Source organism: Mobula birostris, chromosome 2, assembly GCF_030028105.1.
Source record: "Mobula birostris isolate sMobBir1 chromosome 2, sMobBir1.hap1, whole genome shotgun sequence".
Taxonomy (NCBI): domain Eukaryota; kingdom Metazoa; phylum Chordata; class Chondrichthyes; order Myliobatiformes; family Myliobatidae; genus Mobula; species Mobula birostris.
In genome coordinates, this window is record NC_092371.1 from 9,793,647 (window position 1) to 9,812,446 (window position 18,800).

The 18,800-nt window shown below is 48.6% G+C and overlaps 1 protein-coding gene across 1 annotated transcript in view; it reads left to right on the top strand.

Annotated features, from left to right (window-relative positions):
- Nucleotides 1-18,398, top strand: part of LOC140194192 (uncharacterized) — a 123,991-nt gene extending 105,593 nt beyond the window's left edge. The window contains exons 30-36 of the mRNA XM_072251699.1: nt 4,333-4,461; nt 6,153-6,270; nt 7,638-7,766; nt 9,886-10,045; nt 10,928-11,029; nt 15,225-15,342; nt 17,132-18,398. Coding sequence (XP_072107800.1) covers nt 4,333-4,461; nt 6,153-6,270; nt 7,638-7,766; nt 9,886-10,045; nt 10,928-11,029; nt 15,225-15,342; nt 17,132-17,278 — 903 coding nt within the window. The 3' untranslated portion in view covers nt 17,279-18,398. The remainder of the gene's footprint in view (nt 1-4,332; nt 4,462-6,152; nt 6,271-7,637; nt 7,767-9,885; nt 10,046-10,927; nt 11,030-15,224; nt 15,343-17,131) is intronic.
- Nucleotides 18,399-18,800: the final 402 nt, after the last annotated feature.

Here is an 18,800-nt window from a genome sequence, read left to right on the forward strand (position 1 = left end):
ACTTCCGCTAATGCCCCACCTCCCCCTTGTACCCCATCTGTTACTTATTTTTATACACACATTCTTTCTCTCACTCTCCTTTTTCTCCCTCTGTCCTTCTGAATATACTCCTTGCCCATTCTCTGGGTCACCCCCCCCCCCCCCGTCTTTCTTCCCAGACCTCCTGTCCCGTGATCCTCTCGCATCCCTTTTGCCAATCACCTGTCCAGCTCTTGGCTCCATCCCTCCCCCTCCTGTCTTCTCCTATCATTTTGGATCTCCCCCTCCCCCTCCAGCTTTCAAATTCCTTATTCACTCTTCCTTCAGTTAGTCCTGACGAAGAGTCTCGGCCTGAAACGTCGACTGCACCTCTTCCTAGAGATGCTGCCTGGCCTGCTGCGTTCACCAGCAACTTTGATGTGTGTTGCTTGAATTTCCAGCATCTGCAGAATTCCTGTTGTTTGAGTCCACTCCGGGGACCTGTTATTCTATATATAACCCCCCCAGTCTTAGATTAGATCTCAAGCTGTAACTCACTCCCAGGGATCTGTTATTCTATATATAAAACAGTCGCCCCCCCCCCCCCAAGCCCTGGATTAGATCTCAAGCTGTAACTCACTCCCAAGGATCTGTTATTCTATATATAAACCAGTTGCCCCCCCCCCCCCCCCCAAGCCCTGGATTAGATCGCAGGCTGTAACTCACTCCCGGGGGTCTGTTATTCTGCACACTTCCTCCAAAAGTCCTGAGCCCCTGGATTATATTCCAGCCTGTAACAACTTCCATGGATATAACCCCTTACAAACCCCTCATTAGATTCCAAACTGTAGGTGAATACCAGCAAATTATAAACACAAGGCACTCTGCAGATGCTGGAAATATTAAGAAACATGCACAAAATACTGGAGGAATTTAGCAGGTCTAGCAGCATCTATGGAGGGGAGTAAACTGTCAACATTTTGGGCCGAGCCTTTTCCATGGATGCTACCTGACTTGCTGAGTTCCTCCAGAATTCTGTGCGCATTTCTCACTCCCAGGAATCTGTTATTCTATGTAAAAACCTCCTCCAAGCCTCTTGTATCCCAGCTTGTGACTGGCTCCCAGGGATCTGTAACTCCACAGAACAACTGAACGCCGTGGTAGTGCAATGCCATTACTGCTCAGGGCATCGGAGTTGAGAGTTCAATTCCGGCATCATTTGTAAGGAGTTTGTGTGTCTCCCCGTGAACACGTGGCTTTCCTCTGGGTGCTCCGGTTTCCTCCCACAGTCCAGAGACATAGCAGTTAGTAGGTTAATTGGTCAATGTAAATTGTCCCGTGGTTAAATAGGTGGGTGGGGGAGCCTGCTCTGTGCTGTATCTCTAAATAAAAATGAGGTCACTCCCCTGAGTCCCTGGAATAGATCCCAGTGCCTGCTAAAAGATCCATTTCAGATTCTGTCAGAACTGATGCCTTGACTTGTTTTCCCTGAGGTGCTTCTTCCCTCTGCTGCTCAGCATGTAAATATATGTACGATCCCCAGGGCACAGAGAGCAGTGAGAGGCTGGTGAGGCTCCTGTATTCAGCCACAGGTCTAACCAGCTTAACACGCACTTGGAGGCTGCTGCTGCAGGTGGGAGCCACGTTGGGCAGTGCTGTGCTGCTTGTGTGTGTTAGAATAACCTGACCCACGGAGCGGTGAGTTGGAGCTACCCTCCTGTCAAAGGGCTGATGATTTTTAAAAATATTTCCTGGCCCTCTGGAGAGCTGGGTTCTCTGTGTTGATGCTCTCACAGTCACGGTGACAGAGGGGCTGTAAAGAAGGTGTGCTGCCATATTGGAGGGTCGTTACACTGCTGGAGGGTCAGCGAGGGAGTGTAACAATGCTGGAGGGTCGGTAAGGGAGCGTTTCACTACTGGAGGGTCGGCGTGGAGGGAGCATTACACTACTGGAGGGTCAGTGAGGAGGGAGTGTTACACTGCTGAAGGGTCAGTGAGGAGGGAGCATTACACTACTGGAGGGTCGGTGTGGAGTTTTACACTGCTGGAGGGTCTGTGAGGGAGTGTTACACTACTGGAGGGTCGGTGAGAGAGTGTATCACTGCTGGAGGGTCGGTGAGGAGGGAGCGTTACACTACTGGAGGGTCGGTGTAGAGGGAGTTTTACACTGCTGGAGGGTCGGTGAGAGAGTGTATCACTGCTGGAGGGTCGGTGAGGAGGGAGCATTACACTACTGGAGGGTCGGTGAGGGAGTTTTACACTGCTGGAGGGTCGGTGAGGGAGTTTTACACTACTGGAGGGTTGGTGAGGAGGGGGTGTTACACTATTGTAGGGGCGGTGAGGAGGGATCGCTGCGTTGTGAGAGGCTTGCTGAGAAGACTTGCTGAGTTGTGGAACTTTCTGAAAGATGTGCTTTAAAAATCTGTCAGCTGACTATTGAGTCATCAAGACTGCTGAAAACAGACCTACTCAGCAACACTGGGTTCCCTGTGGCAATCAGCTCCGTGTGGTCAAAGTGACAACACCTCAACATGACCTCACCTGGCCACGCGTGTCATCGGGACATCCCTCACCTGAGGACGGCACTGCAGTGAAACGTGTCCCTTCTCTCTGCCTACACAAAGAAAAGCTGGGATGAGCGGACAGTGACTAACCCCTTGGTGTGTGGTGCAGAGGCAGGATCAGCGGTCTCCTCCCAAAACCCTCTACTTCACAATATGGCAAAAGAGGAAGTAACTGATCAGAAAAGTCTCCTATTCATCAGAGTCAGTTTTATTATCACTGTCGCATGTCATGAAATTTGCTGTTTTGCGGCAGCAGTGGTTTACAATAAAAGTTAAATAACTAGTGCCAAAGAGGAATAGTGAGGTGGTGGTCATGGACTGTTCAGTAACCTGATAGCGGAGGGAAAGAAGCCGTACCTAAAGCATCGGGTGTGTCTCCTCCCTGGCAGTAGTAATGAGCAGAGGGCAAGTCCTGGATCATGAGGGTCCCTAGTGATGGATGTAGCCTGGAGGCACTGACTTTGAAGATGTCCTGAATGGTGGGGAGACGAGTTCAAAATGTAAATTTATTATCAAATTATGTATAAGTTCAAAGTAAGATTTAGTATCAGAGTACATACAACCCTGAGATTCTTGCTGAGTATGCCTGCAGGAAAAAGAGTCTCAGGGTTGTATGTAACACACACAAAATGCTGGAGGAACTCAGCAGGCCAGGCAGCATCTATGGAAACAGTCTATGTTTCAGGCCCTTCGGCAGGACTGGAGAAAGAAAGATGAGGAGTAGATTTAAAAGGTTGGGGGAGAGGAGGGAGAAACACAAGGTGATAGGTGAAACCGGGAGATGGGATGGGGGAGTGGTGAAGCAAAGAGATGGGAAGTTGACTGGTGAACGAGATACAGGGCTGGAGAAAGGGGAGTCTAATAGGAGAGGACAGAAGGCCATGGAAGAAAGAAAAAGGGGAGGAGCAGCAGAAGTGGGGGTGGGGTGGGCGATGGGCAGGCAAGGAGATAAGATGAGAGAGGGAAAAGGAGGGGAGAGGATTACTGGAAGTTTGAGAAATCGATGTTCATGCCATCAGGTTGGAGGCTACCCAGACAGAATATAAGGTGTTGTTCCTCCAACCTGAGTGTGGCCTCATCGTGACAGTAGAGGAGGTCATGAATTGACATATCGGAATGGGAATGGGGTGGAATTAAAATGGGTGGCCACTTCTTTTGGCAGATGGTGCGTAGGTGCTCCTCCAGGCTACATCGGATCTCACCAATATACAGGCCACAATGAGAGGACAGCTGCTGGGGGAACCCTGCCCCGAATGAAGAGGTCTAGCCTTGAACACAAGATGACCCAGTCCGATGACATACCCTGGCCTCACTGGAATGGTGCAGTACTGGCAGCCAAGTGTGAGAGAGAGAATAACCAGGGTTCCTGCACCCCATCACTGTCCCATGACCCTGGGGTTAGAAAGGAGGAATCAATCAGGGCGCTTGTTCCCCGTCAGAACCCAGTGACCCCAGAGTTAGAGAGAGAGGGAATCAGCTAGTGATTCCCTGGAGTGGGGGCGTGATGCGTTTGTCAGTTGAGGAATATTGAGCGAATGGAACTGAGCTGCAGATCTTGTCTGTGGACACAAGGGACTGAATGAACCTTACTGCACTATGTGGAGTTTGGCACTGTAATCACCATAGCCTTGTCATGCTGGCTGGTGTGTGTGTGTGTTTGTGCGTGCTCATGGGAGTATGCAGTGAACACGGACTGTATGTGGCCGGCTGGAAGACTGGGACTGAACAATTTGTCCTGTCTAACCAGCGTCCTGTCCTGAGATCTTCTGCACTCACAAGGCCACCAACATCTTTGCTTCTCTCTTTCCAGGCTCCCCCTCTGTACACCCCTGCTCCCGCCATGACCACACCGCTGCCCCCGGAGAGACCCCCAGCTCCAGCTCCCGGTCTGTCCACCAGGAAGCAGAGTGCTGGAGAGCAAAGGAACTACGGGACCCAGGTCAGTAGCACCAGTGTCAGTCACCTCGCATCCTACCCTCTTTAGCCGACCCACACGAGCCCCGGTATTCCCACTCACTGTCTCCCTGTCCGCTACCTCACTTACCAACCCTAACACATCCCCATCCCTGTCTGCTCGGAAGCATTTTGCATGGTTCAAAATCAACATATCAGAAGCAGTGCTGCTGACGGATGACCCATACAGACAGAGAAATGACATGCTTGAAGCTGCAGAATTCAGTATTAACTCCAGAAAGCAGCAGCATGGCCCAGACAAAGAATGAACTGCCACTCCTCAGGCCTAGGTTGAGCCTCATTGCGACAGTGCGGGAGGTCACAGACCAGTGGCTTGAGCAGGGAAGTAAGGCACCACGGTAGCGAGTGATTAGCACAACACTATTACAGCTCAGGGCATCAGAGTTCAGAATTCAGTTCCGGTGTCCATTGTACGTCCTACCTGCGGAATGCGTGGGTTTCCTTGGGTGCTCTAGTTTCTTCCCACAGATGCACCAGGTAGGTTAATTGGTCATTGTAAAGTGTCCCATGAGTAAGTTAGGGTTAAACTGTTGGTGGGGGCTGCTGGGTGGTGTGGCTTGAAGGGTCACAAGGACCTACTCTGCACTGTGTCTCTAAATTAATTAATTAAAGTGGCAAGGATCAGGGAGCTCGGGGTCTCCCCCAACAGACTGAACCTGGGCATTGATTGAAATCCGTCCCTGTGTCTGACTCCCCTCCCATTACAGGAAGGATGTGGAGGCCTTGGAGAGGATCCAGAAATGGTTCACCAGGATGCTGCCTAGATTAGAAAGTGTAAGTTATAGGGAGAGGCTGGATAAACATGTGTTGTCTTCTTTGGAGCCTGAGGGGAGGCCAGATGAATGTTTATCAAATCATGAGAGGCACAAATAGTCAGAGCCTGTTTCACAGCGTGGAGTTATCTAATACCAGATGGCATAGCTTTAAGGGGGCAGAGTGTTGAGGAAATGTGCAGGGAAATGTTTTATACAGAGAGTGGAGGGTGTCTGGAACATGCTGCCAGAGGCAGTGGTGGAAGCAGATAGGGGCTTTTAGACAGGCAGGGAATTGGAGAACAGGAAAATGAGGAGTATAAAACCACGAGGGGTATAGATAGGTTGAATGCATACAGTTTCTTTTCCCCCAGGGTTGGGGAATCAAGAACCAGAGGGCACAGGTTTAAGCTGAGAGAGGAGAAGAGATGCCTGAGAGGCATATTTTCACATAATAGGTGACGAGCTGCCAGTGGAAGTGGTTGAGGCAGGTATGTTAACAACATTTAAAAGACACTTGGCCAGGTACATAGATAGGAAAGGTTTAAAGCAGGGGTTCCCAACCTGAGATCCTCAGACCCCTTGGTTAATGATTGGGGTCCATGGCATAAAAAAGGTTGTGAACCTCTGGTTTAGAGGGATTATGGGCCTGCATGGGCAAATGAACTGGCTTAGATGGGAATGTTGGTCAGCATAGATTGGTCGGGCCAAAGGGCCTGTTACCATGCTTTTTGACTCTGAGAGACATGGATCACATGTGGACAAAAGGGATTTCATTTGGCATCACAGTTGGCACAGACGCCGTGGGTCAAAGGATGTGTTCTTGTGCTGTAATGTCCCATCCCGTCACCGGTGCCAGGCACCCTGAGCCGATTCGCTGAGCAGTTTGGTTGATGCCTTGCAGAAACCCACAACAGTCCTGACGGCTGACTTGCAGCGGCAGCAGGAGGAGCTGGAGAGAAAGGCAGCTGAGCTGGACCGGAAAGAGCGGGCATTACAGAACGCATCTGCCTCCTCAGGGGGTGAGTCACACGTGCCTAACCCCCATCACCGCTTTTCCCGCTGTGTTGAGCCGCACTGGAGGGGGTACAGGAAAGGCTCCCAGGAATGATGCCAGGAACCAGAGAGCTTGAGTAACCTGGAAAGGCTGGATAGTTTGGGGCTGTTTTCCCTGGAGTGAAGGAAGCTGAAAGGTGAGCTAGTAGAGGTTTATAAAATCACGAGGGGTATAGATAAGGTGAGTGGTAGGGCAGGGTAGGTCAGTTTAAAACTAGGTAGCACAGGTTTAAAGTGCAGGAGGGAAAATGTAAAGGGAAACCTGAGGGGCAACTTTTTCAGACAGTGGGTGGATTGAGGTGCCAGCGGAAGCAGCAGAAGGGGTTACAATTATGTTAAGTACATTTGGATGGATAAATGGATAGGGATTGGGCTTCCCCCAGGACCCGCGGGTAATCGTCCCTGAAAGAACTGATGAACTGTGCAGTCCATTAGCTGCAGGAGCAGAATTAGGCTATTTGGCCCATTGAGTCTGCTCTGCCATTCCATTATGACTGATTTATCTTCCCTCTCAACCCCATTCTCTTACCTTCTCATCATAACACTTACTAATCAAAAGTCTGTTAACCTCCACTTTAAATATACCTAATGACTTGGCCTCCACAGATGTCTGTGACAATGAATTTCACAAATTCTCCACTTTATGGCTAAAGAAGTTCCTCCTCATCTGTGTTCTAAAGGGACATCCCTCTATTCTGAGGCTGTGCCCTCTGGTCCTAGACTCCCCCACTATTGGAAACATGCTTTCCACGTCCGCTCTATCTAGGCCTTTTAATATTTCAACAGGATTTCCCCCCAGCCCCCATTCTTCTAAACTCTACCAAGATTGGACCCACGTGTTAACACTTTCATTCCCGGAATCATTCTCGTGAACCTCCTTTGGGCCCTCTCCAATGCCACGGCATCCTTCGGAGCCTGTGCCTTCTGATCTTAGACTCTTCCACTATTGGAAACACCTTCTTCGCTCTATCCGGGCCTTCACTTAGGCCAGCCAGCCTATCCACCCAGGAAACATAGAACATTATAGCACAGTACAGGCCCTTTGGCCCGCAATGTTTTGCCAACCTTTTAACCTACTCATAAGATCAATCTAACCTTTCCCTCCTACATAGCCCTCCATTTTTCTATCATTCATGTGCCCAGGAGTTTATTAAATGTCCCTAATCCATCTGCCTCTGACACTACCCCTGGCAGGACATTCCTCCGGTCACCTTAAACTTATGCTCCCTCATTTTAACCATTTTCACCCTGGGACTTGGCTATTTGTTAGAATGAACACAATATGAGCCATGGTCTGTGGTTTAAGTTTAATAATGATTGTTTATATTTGCAGGAACTGTGCATAACTGGCCCCCGCTGCCCTCGTTCTGCCCCGTGAAGCCCTGTTTCTATCATGACATCAAGGGGGAGATTCCCCAAGACCTGCAGAAGACCGTCACCATCATGTATTATGTATGGATGTGTGAGTACCCGTAAACCAGTTCACTTTTTGTGTAGAGACGGCTCACTGTGTTACACATGGCCATGCGCGTTTCAACCATCTTCTCACAGCTCCCATCGGGCAGGAGCAACTGAAGCCTGAAGTCCCACACCACTAGGTTCAGTAACAGCAATTTAGCTTCAACCATTTGGTTCTTGAATCAACTGGTACAACCCTAATCACTACCTCAGTACAGCGACACTGTGACCACATTGCAGTTCCATAGATTTTTTTTCTAATTTATGTATCTGATACTATGTGCCTGTGATGCTGCTGCAAGTACGTTTTTCATTGCACCTTTACATGCATGGACTTGTGCATCTGACAATCTTGGTTTTGCAGCGAGCTTCTAACCAACCCACCCTGGATATTCATAAGCAAAGACACCACCTGCCCCAGATATTCCCTCTTTTCCCCTGCTCCCATCGGGCAGCATGTACCACCAGGCTCAAGGACAGCTTCTATTCAGGTATAGTCAGACTCTTGAAAGGACCTTTAGTGTGATAAGATCAACTCTTGGCCTCGCAATCTACCTTGTTATGATCTTATCTTTTACCTGCACTGCACCTTTTTCAGTAGCTTTATTCTGCTGTTGTTTACCTCGTTCTACCTCGGTGCGCTCTGTAATGATGTGATCTGTATGAGCACTATGCAAGACGAGCTTTTCACTGTATCTCATACACGTAACAATAATAAACCAAAGACAGTCGCCTCCCTCACCCAAACAAAAACAGGCCATGATCCCAATCCAAACTAATCCCATCTACCTGCGCATGGTCTATATCCCTCCATTCCCTGCCTGTCCACGTTGCTATTTGTATCTGCTTCCTCTCTTTCTCCTGCCAACCTGTCCAGGCATGTATACCCAACAATGTCAAAACAAGAAGTTCCTCATACGTTCTCTGTAAACTTTCCCCTTCTCACTTTAAAGCTGTGCCCTCTAGTATTTAACATTACCCCTGACAAAAGGACACTGATTGTCTATCCTATCTCTGCCTCATAATTTTATAAATCTCTATCAGATCTCCCCTCAGCCTCTGGTGCTCCAGAGAAAATAACACAAATTTGTCCAACCTTTCTTTATAGCTCATCGGCCTCTAACCAGGCAGCTTCCTGCATCTTCTCCAAAGCTCCAATATCCTTCCTGCAGTGGGAATGACTGAATGCAATTCTCCAGAAGTCCTATAATTTTTGTCCCTTTTGAACTTACCCCTGCCATCTTGTACCTGTGCCATCCAGCATTTGACATTTCATTCCCAGGAGAGAAGGCTATCTATCTATGCCTCTCATAACCTGGTAACCCTCTGTGGCAGGGGTTCCCAACACTTTTTATGCCATGGACACCTACCAGTGGTTCTGTGAACCCCAGGTTGGAATCTCCTGCTATATGGGGTCCCCACTCCATAGAAAACAACCAAGTTTGTCCATCTCTCCTTATAGTTCATGCCCCCTCATCCAGGCAGCAGCTTGATGAATCTCTCCCGCAACCTCTCCAAAGCCTCTACGTCCTCCCAGTAATGGGGGCGACCAGAACTGCACGCAGTACTCCAAATTTGGCTAAGTTTTACGCAGCTGCAACATGAATTGCTAACTTCTGTACTCAGTGCATTGACCAGTGAAAGTAAGCATGACATACATCGAAGCATGCAGTGAAATGTGACCCACGCAGTCCGAGGATTGGGCCGGGGGGCAGCCCATGAGTGTCGCTATGATTCCAGCGCAACATAGCATGCCCACCTCACTAACCCTAACCCGTACATCTTTGGAATGTGAAAGGAAACCAGATCACCTGTAGGAAACCCACGCAGCCATGGGGAGAACATACCCACTCCTTATAGATGGCGGCAGGAATTGAACCACGATCTACCGATCGGTCACTGGCACTATAAAGCTTCGCACTAACCGCTGTGCTACCAGGCTGTCCTCCCTGTCGACCACCAGATTCCCATCTGTACTGATCCCACTTGATCTGTAGACTTGTTTGCCTTGGTGATTCCTTCCCAGATAATCTGTCCTTTGCAAGGCTTCTTGTAGGCTGGCGTAGTGTTGGTGAGGAAGGCATTGGTGATTGGTGAGTGTCCCTCTTTGCCTGTGTCCACAGTGAGTGCCGTAGTGCTCTTCTTCAACCTGCTGGGGAGCCTTGCCTGGTTCACGGTCAGCGTGGAGGAGGGGACGCACTTCGGCCTCTCCATTCTCTGGCTGCTGCTCTTCACGCCCTGTTCCTTCATCTGCTGGTACAGACCCATCTACAAGGCATTCAGGTAACTGTCTGCGCTGTGTAGCGGAGAGGGTGGGGCCTTTTCACCCATTGCGAATGCAAGGTCGAAGAGTGAGAGGGGCAGCATGGAAGTTGGCCCTTTGGCCCAGACACACAGAGATACAGGTGCAACATGTACACACACACACTCACACTCACACTCACACTCACACTCACACTCACACTCACACTCACACACTCACTCTTCACTTGAGCTCTGTGTCATTGCAGCCAAGAGACAGTGGCTCTACCTGTGCTGGGAACGTTCTCTGTAAATGCCGACATACTGCACAGAAACCCCTGTAAATACCGACACCCTCCCAGGGACCCCTATGAAAACAGACTCATGCCCTGAGACCCCCTGAAAATACCAACACACTCCCTGGGACCACTTGTGAATTCTGACACACTCCCCGGGACCCTTTGTGAATACTGATACACTTCCTGCGACCCTTTAAGTACCAGTACATTCCTGGGAACCCTGTGAAATCTGACGCACTCCCTGGGACCCCTGTAAGTACAGACACACTCTCCATGGGCCCCCCAATAAATAGTGACAGAGCAGGTCTGCCTCTTCTTCCTTTCTACCCTGTGTGTTGGGGCAGTTCCAACTCTCCTCCTGTACTTCTCACCTGCCTACTGCTGCCACCTAGTGTTAGAAGCCTCATACTACAACCTAGCAGTGTTGGGTCTGGTAAACAACAGGAATTCTGCAGATGCTGGAAATTCAAGCAACACACATCAAAGTTGCTGGTGAACGCAGCAGGCCAGGCTGCACCTCTTCCTAGAGATGCTGCCTGGCCTGCTGCATTCACCAGCAACTTTGATGTGTGTTGGGTCTGGTGTTCAGGTTGTTTAAGGTCTGTTTTCTTTCTTTCCTCTGCAGGAGTGACAGCTCATTCAACTTCTTCACCTTCTTCTTCGTGTTCTTCATCCAGGACATTGTCTTTGTTTTAGAGTCAGTGGGGATTCCAGGCTGGGGCTTCTGGTGAGTAGCTGTTCTCCAAGGTGCAGTGATGATGAACAGAGCCCCTGGATGACTCCCCCCTCTTTCTGACCCCGGCATCAGTGGTCGGTGATGGTGAGCAGGAACCCTGGCTGATACCCCCTCTCTCTATAACCTGTTTGAAGTCTCTTGTGCGTGTTTGAAAAGAAGGTAGTAAATGGCACGTTTAAGAGGCTTTTAAAAGTGTGATTGTCAACATCCAAGACCAACGTGTTCCTGTTAGGGTGTGAAGGCTGATGACAGCTATCAAGCAGTCAAGAAAATTAAGCATATATTGGGTTGGGATTGAGCGAATCCATGGATGACTATAAAAAGATTAAGAGTACTCAGAAAAAGGAAGTCAGATGGGAAAAGGGTGTGTGCGTTATGGATCTGGAAGTAGGGTTAATGAATATCCCAAGAGGTTCTATACTTATATTAAGGGTAAAATTGTGGCCGGGGAGAGGGTAGGACCCCTTAGAGATAAGCAGGGTATGTCTTGAGCCACAGGAGATGGGTGGGATTTTTAATGAATGTTTCTCCTTGGTACTACGGAGGAGAAAATCATGGTTTCTCAAGAGGTTAGGGAAACAAGTGGACATGAAGTATTGAGTATAAGAGGTGCAATGTTATGTTGAAGTTACATAAGATGTTGGTGAGGTCTAATTTGCAGTACCCTCTGCAGTTTTGGTTACCTGTCTGTAGAAAAGGTATCAATGAGATTGAAAGAGTACAGGGAAAATTTGCAAGGGTGTAGTTGGGTCTTGAGGACCTGAATTATTGGGAAAGGTTGACTAGGTTGGGACTTTATTCTGTGGAGCATAGCAGAGTGACAGGGGTATGCAAAATTGAGGGCTAAAGACAGGGTAAATGCAAGCAGGCTTTTTCCACTGAGGTTGGTTGGTTGCGACTAGAACTAGGGGTTATAGTATTACAGTGAAAGGTGAGATATTTAAGGGGAACCTGAGAGGGTGGTGAGCTGCCAGTAGAAGTGGTGAATGTGGGTTTGATTGCAACATTTAATAAAAGTTTGGATGAGAACATGGATGGGAGGGGTATGAAGGGCTATGGTGATGGGACTAGGCACAGACTAAATGGGCTGAAAGACCTGTTTCTATGCTATAGTGCTCGATGGCTCTGTTTTAGAGGACATTATATTATCAGGGAGGAGATATTTTCAGCCTTCCAGTTCATTAGGGTGGATAAATCTCCAGAGCCTGACCAGGTGTATCCTCAAACTTTATTGGAGGAAAGAGAAGTCGTTGTGGAGGCCCTTGGAGAAAACTTTGCTTCATCGTTAGTCACTGGTGGGGTTCCTGAAGACTGGAAGTGGCTAATATTGTTCTATTGTTTAAGAAGAACATACACAAAATGCTAGAGGAACAGGGTACAGCAGAACTGGAGAAAAGGGAAGGAGAGTTAAAAGGTGAGGGGGGAGGGGAGGGAGAGGTAAGGTGAATCTGCAAGGGGGAGGGGTGAAATAAAGAACTGGACATGTAGGGAGCAATCCTTGCAGAAAGCGGGGGTGAGTTGAGGGAAAGATGTGCTTGGTGGTGAGATCTCGTTGGAGACGGTGGAAGTTGTAGAGAATTATGTGCTGGTCGAGGAGGCTGGTGGGGTGGTAGGTGAGAACAAGAGGAACCCTATCCCTGGTAGGGTGGCAGGAGGATGGGGTAAGAGCAGAAATGTTTGAAATGGAAGAGATGTGGTTGAGGGCAGTGTTGATGCTGGAGGAAGGAAAGCCCCTTTCTTTGGAGGAGGACATCTCCTTTGTTCTGGAATGAAAAGCCTCATCCTGAGAGAAGATGCAGTGTAGACAGAGGGATTGAGAGAAGGGGATAGAAGAGGTATAGTCTCGGTAGCTGTGAGAGTCTGTGGGTTTGTAATAGACATCTGTAGATAAGCTGTCTCCAGAGATGGAGACAGAGAGATCAAGAAAGGGAAGGGAGATGTCAAAAATGGACCAGGTAAATTTGAGGGCTGGTTGGAATTTGGAGGCAAAGTGGATGAAATCTACGAGTTCCACATAGGTGCAGGAAGTTGACTTTATCTACTGATGAGGGCAGTAGATGTCTATTTGGACTTCAGCTTGGTCTTTGACAAGATCCCACACCATAGGCTGGTCTGGAAGATAAGGTCCCAAGGAATCCAAGCAGAGCTAACCAGGAGATTCAAATTGGTAGGAAGCAATGGGTGGTGGTTGAAGGTTGTTGGTTGGAATGAAGGCTGGTCATGACTTCCCGTGTGCTGTGGCGGTCAGTACTGGGACCCTAGTTATTAATTATTTATATAAATGATTTGGATACAAATGCACAAGATTGGATCGGTAAATTTGCAGATGACGTGAAATTAGGAAGTGTTATTGATAGTGAAGAAGATGATCAAAGACTACAGGGGGCTCTCGATCAGTTAGGGAAGTGGGCAGAGGAGTGGCAAGTGGATTTCAGTACAGCTAAATACACAGAGTTCAGGAGCTGGGACATTATATTGCAGTTATTAGTGGTTGGTGAGGCTACTCTTGGAGTCTTATAGACTGATATTAGGATTTGTTCTACAAGTTACAGTGAGTGGGGGTTGTTTATCACCTACCTAAAGAACAGATAGCAATAAACATGAAAGAGTGCATAGAACATTTACAAGATGTTGCTGTGACTTTAGGACTTCAGTTATAGGGAAAAGTTGAATAGATTAGGACAGGAGTGCAGGAGAATGGGGAGAAATTTTATTTAAAAATTCAGGGTTATAGATAGGATGAATACATTCAGGGTTTTTTGTTCCTCAGATTGGGTAAGACTAGAACTAGAGGTCATAAGACACAGAAGCAGAACTAGGCTATTCAGTCCATCAAGTCTGTTCTGCCTTTCTATCATAGCTGATTATTATCACTCACATCTCCATTCTCCTGCCTTCTCCTTGTAACCTTTGATACCCTTCGTAATCAAGAACCTTTATCAAACTCTTTCTTAAATATAATTAATGTCTTGGCCTCCATAGCCATCTGTGACAATGAAATCCACAGATTCACCACTCTCTGGCTAAAGAAATTATTCCTTATCTCTGTTCTAAAGGAACTTCCTTCTGTTTTGATGCTGTGCCCTCTGGTCCTTTAGACTTCCTCACTATAGACAACATTCTCCCCACATCCACTCTATCTAAGCCTTTCAATATTTGATAGGTTTCAATGAGATCCCCGTTGATTCTTCTAAGCTCCATCAAGTACATCAAATTCTTTTCATATGCTGACCTTTTCATTCCCTGAATCATTCTTGTGAAGCTCCTCTGGATCCACTCCAATGTCAGCACAATTTTTCTTAGCTAAGGGGCCCAAAGCTGCTCACAGTTCTCTAAGTGAGGCCTCACCAGTGCCTTAAAGCCTCAGCATTGCATCCTTGCTTTTACTGTATATTCTAGTCCTCTCAAAATGAATACTAATATTGTGTTTGCCTTCCTTACCACTAACTCAACACCCACAACACGCTGGAGGTACTCAGCAGGTCGGGCAGCATCCGTGGAAGTGATCAGTCTACGTTTTGGGCTGAAACCCTTCGTCAGGTCTGACAAAGGGTTCCAGCCCGAAACGTTGACTGATCGTTTCCATGGATGCTGCCTGACCTGCTGAGTTCCTCCAGCATGTTGTGAGTGTTGCTTTGACTCCAGCATCTGCAGAGTATTTTGTATTTATCACTAACTCAATCTGCAAGTTATCCTTTAGGGAATCCTGCAGTAGGACTCCCAAGTCCCTTTGCCCCTCTGATTTTTAAATTTTCTCCTCATTTAGAAAATAGTCTTCTCCTTTATTCCTTCTACCAAAGTGCAAGACCATACACTTCCCCACACTATATTCCATCTGCCACTTCTCTGTCCGTTCTTCCAATTTGTCCAAGTCTTTCCGCAGACTCTCTGCTTCCACAATACAGATGATATGGATGGAAGGAGTGTGGTGCGCTTTCGTCTGGGCGCAGCTAGATGGGACTAGACAACGGTCCTGGCTAACATGGACTAGATGGGCTGAAAAGCCTGCTGTAGTGCTCTATGACTCCATGATTATTGGCGTGTTGGGCATCATACCAACAACAGAATGACAGCAGGATTACCCAATTGCCATCCACCAGTTTGGTCATGTGATTCCAAGCAGCCAATGGCAGAGCTTGCGGTGCACAGCCTCTCGCCTCTCACTCATCTCTCTTTCTCCGACTAGTGGCTGGATTGCCTCGCTATCTGCCTTGAAGAGCAATGTATTCGTGGGGGCAATTATGATGGTGGTTTCGGTTTTGTTCACTACCTCTGCTGTGATGGGCGTTGTGATGCTGAAGAAGGTGAGTCCAGCTACTCCCTGGGGTGTACCCTCCTCCCTCCTCCCTCTTCACTCCTCACTCCAACAGCCCACTCCTTCCTCCCTCACCTTTCCTTCCTTCAGCCCTCCTCTTCCCACTCTCCCTTTTCTGTCCTTTCCTGAGGCACTGCCATTTGAAGATGTCCTCAATGGTGGGGAGGGTGGTGTTCATGATGGAGTCGGCTGAATCTACAGTCCTCTTCATCCTCATAGTATGACTGATGTGTACCTTTGGGCTGTGATTGCTTAATCACCTTTAAATCCAAAACCTGATTCATCTGCTTAAGAACATTCTGCTCCGCATCCCCTCCACCCTCTGTGCGAAGACCTACTTCCGCTGAGCAGTTAGTTCAAACTTATAAGTTTATAGGCTCCTCACTTGAGGAAACACATCCACCCTTATAACCATCTGCTTGAGGAGCTCGGTGGGTTGAGTAGCATCTGTGGGGTGAGAGGAATTGTCGACTCCTGGAGACTTGATGCAGGGTCTCGACCCAAACCATCAACAGTTTCTTTTCCTCCTTCCCTCCCTCAGGTGCTGCTCGACCTGCTGAGTTCCCTCCTTTTGAGTCTCTGCCCTTGAATCCTAGACTCTCCTACGAATGAAAACATCTGCTCCACTCTGCCTTGGCCTTTCAGTGTCCAGTGGATTTTAATGAGTTCTCTCTCTACCCCCCCCCCGCCCACTTTATCCTTCTGAACTCTAGCAAGTACAGGCTGAGAGACATCAGATGCTCCTCATATATTAAGCCTTTTATTCCCAGGATCATTCTTGTGAACCGCCTCTGGACTCTCTCCAGGGCCAGCACATCCTTTCTTAGATACGGCCCTAAAACTCCTCACAATTTTTCATCATATGAACCTTAAGTGGCTAATCCCTGATCAGTGAACCCAGATCTGGGGCTCACCAGTCGTTAGGAACGTTGTTTGTGTTTCTAATCTGAACAGAAAATCCATCATTTGGGACTGCAACCACCCAGACCATGCTGTCTCCTCACTGCTGTAGTGAAGGAGGGGGTACAGGAGCCTCAGGCCCACAGCACCAGGTTCACAAACAGTTATTACTCCTCAGCCACCAGGCTCTTGAACCAGAGGGGATAACTTAACTCGTCCCATCACTGAAATGTTCCCACAACTTATGCACTCATTCTCAAGGACGCTTCATCTCTTATTTTCAATATTTTTTGTTTATTTATTTATTATTATTGTTTCTTTCTATTTATATTTGCAGAGTTTGTTTTTTGCACACTGGTGGAAAGGCCATTTGGTGTGGTCTTTCATTGATTCTCTCATGGTTATTACTCTATTATGGATTCATTGAGTATGCCCACAAGAAAATGAATCTCAGGGCTGTATATGCTGACAAAAATGTATTTTCATGCAAATTTACTGTGAACTTTCTACAGAATTCTAAGGGATATAGAAACAGAATACAGCAGGACGAGGCCCCTCAGCCCCTCGAGGCTGTCCTACCATTCAGTAGCACTATGTCCCAAGCCTCTCCTCTTTGTCAGTTCCTTGATTGTTCAAACCGTGACTGCCTCCTCGCCACGAGGCTGTCATGGGAAGGTGGGATAAATCGGGAATGACGGGAGCAGCAGCCTCCGACATTGGAAACTTACTGTAACCGCCAACTCGATGGTGTCTCTGGTGCGGGTGGTGTCGTGAAATGAAGCCAGGCCGGCCACTAACTGTTCTGTTTGCTCCCCACTCCCTTCTACCCCATCCCCTACCCTCCTGCCCTGCTCCCTCCCCTCTTCCCCTGCTCCCAGGTTCACTCCCTGTACCGACGGACAGGTGCCAGTTTCCAGAAGGCACAGGAGGAGTTGGCGGCTGGAGTGATGTCCAACCCCGCCATGCAGACTGCAGCCTCCAATGCTGCCAGCGCCGCCGCTCACTCTGCCTTCCAGCGCAACTGAAGGCTGAGGAGGGAGGGGTGGACCCACCCCCCAGCCCCGCTGCTCAGCCGCTCTGAAGCCATGGCTTCTGCAGAGGTGAAAGGTCGTGCCAAATGATTCACAACCATATCATGTTTAACCCTTGGATTTTGCTCCCGGTCAGTGGACAGGGAATAGCCTCTCCTGTTCCCCGTCCCCAGTAGGATTCTGGACATTCCCAGTCTCCCAGTCGGATTCTGGACATTCCTAGTCCCCTTTTATTCCTGAATATTCCCAGTTCTCCTGTAGGTTCCTGGACATTCCTTGCCCCCCCCCCCCCAATTAGGATCCTTTCTAGAACCATTCGGGTTCGCAGAATTCTACATCACCTGTGTCTGGAGTACTGGACTTGTCCGGCTGATGTCCATTTCTGTACCCCAGTGGATGCTACCTTGCCCCGCAACGCTGTGTCCAAGCGAGGAGATCCCCTTCCCGATGAATCAGCCTTGGCAGGATGGAGGGAGGGTGAGAGAAACCTGTGATCAGTGACACACAGGGGAAATGAGTGCTCACTAAGGTGGGGCGGGGGGGGGGGGGGGGGCTGCCTGCCTCCTTGTGGCCGACCCCAAAAAGTGCAGCCCTGACATCTGCCACAGGAATCACCCTTCGCGGGCCTCTCTGAATCACGCCTGGTAAATCCAGCTTGGCCCAAAATTATTCTTGCACTAAACTTGCCACTTGTCTCGGTGAGTTTTCCCCAGAGGTTTAAGCAGACTATTTCCAGAGATGAGTTTTCCAATTACCTTGGTTGTTTTCCTCCTTTGGTCTTGGGAGGTGAGGGAGTAGGGGATGGTGGTGGGGGGAAGGACTCGCTAGAGTTTGTCTGCTCCAGACAGCAGAGTGGAGCATTCCTCCTTGCATTTCACCCAGTTTCAATTCTGACCTCTTGCTGAACTTTCCCATTCCCCATTAAGCCCTCAGCTCTCTGGGCCCCGAGGCTCAGAATACCCTACCTGCATCCTCTCCCCATCTCCCATACTTCGTAAATGGCTCTCCCTCTCTTTCTCAGACGAGTTGCCCTACTAATCTCACTTGGACAGTGTCAAGCACTTTGTTAATCTGTCTTGGGAGGTCTTACTGTATTAAAAAACTGTTACACTGATCCAAGCTCCTTGTCTTCCTTGCCTGCTGGCTCCTTGAATGATCTCACGGATTCACTTTTACTAACCTTGGATTGTCTGGGCTAGATGCAAGATCCCTCCACCTGATTCCCCCGTTGGTGACCGAATGCGGATCAACAGTGTAGAAGTCAAAACGGAACTCAATTTGTAAATCCCCAAAGCAAGTGCTTGAATCGCCAAGTCCTAGGGAACAAGCTCTGGTAAACATGATCAGTGTAGATGAGGTACTCTTCTCGAAGAAAGGCTTTAGCCCTCAACGTCAGCAATCTCTCACAGATGCTGCTCAACCTGCTGAGTTCCTCCAGCAGATTGTATGTCTGCCATAGACACTTACTGCACAGAAATAGGCCCTTTGGCCCATCTGATCCATGCTGAACTGTTAT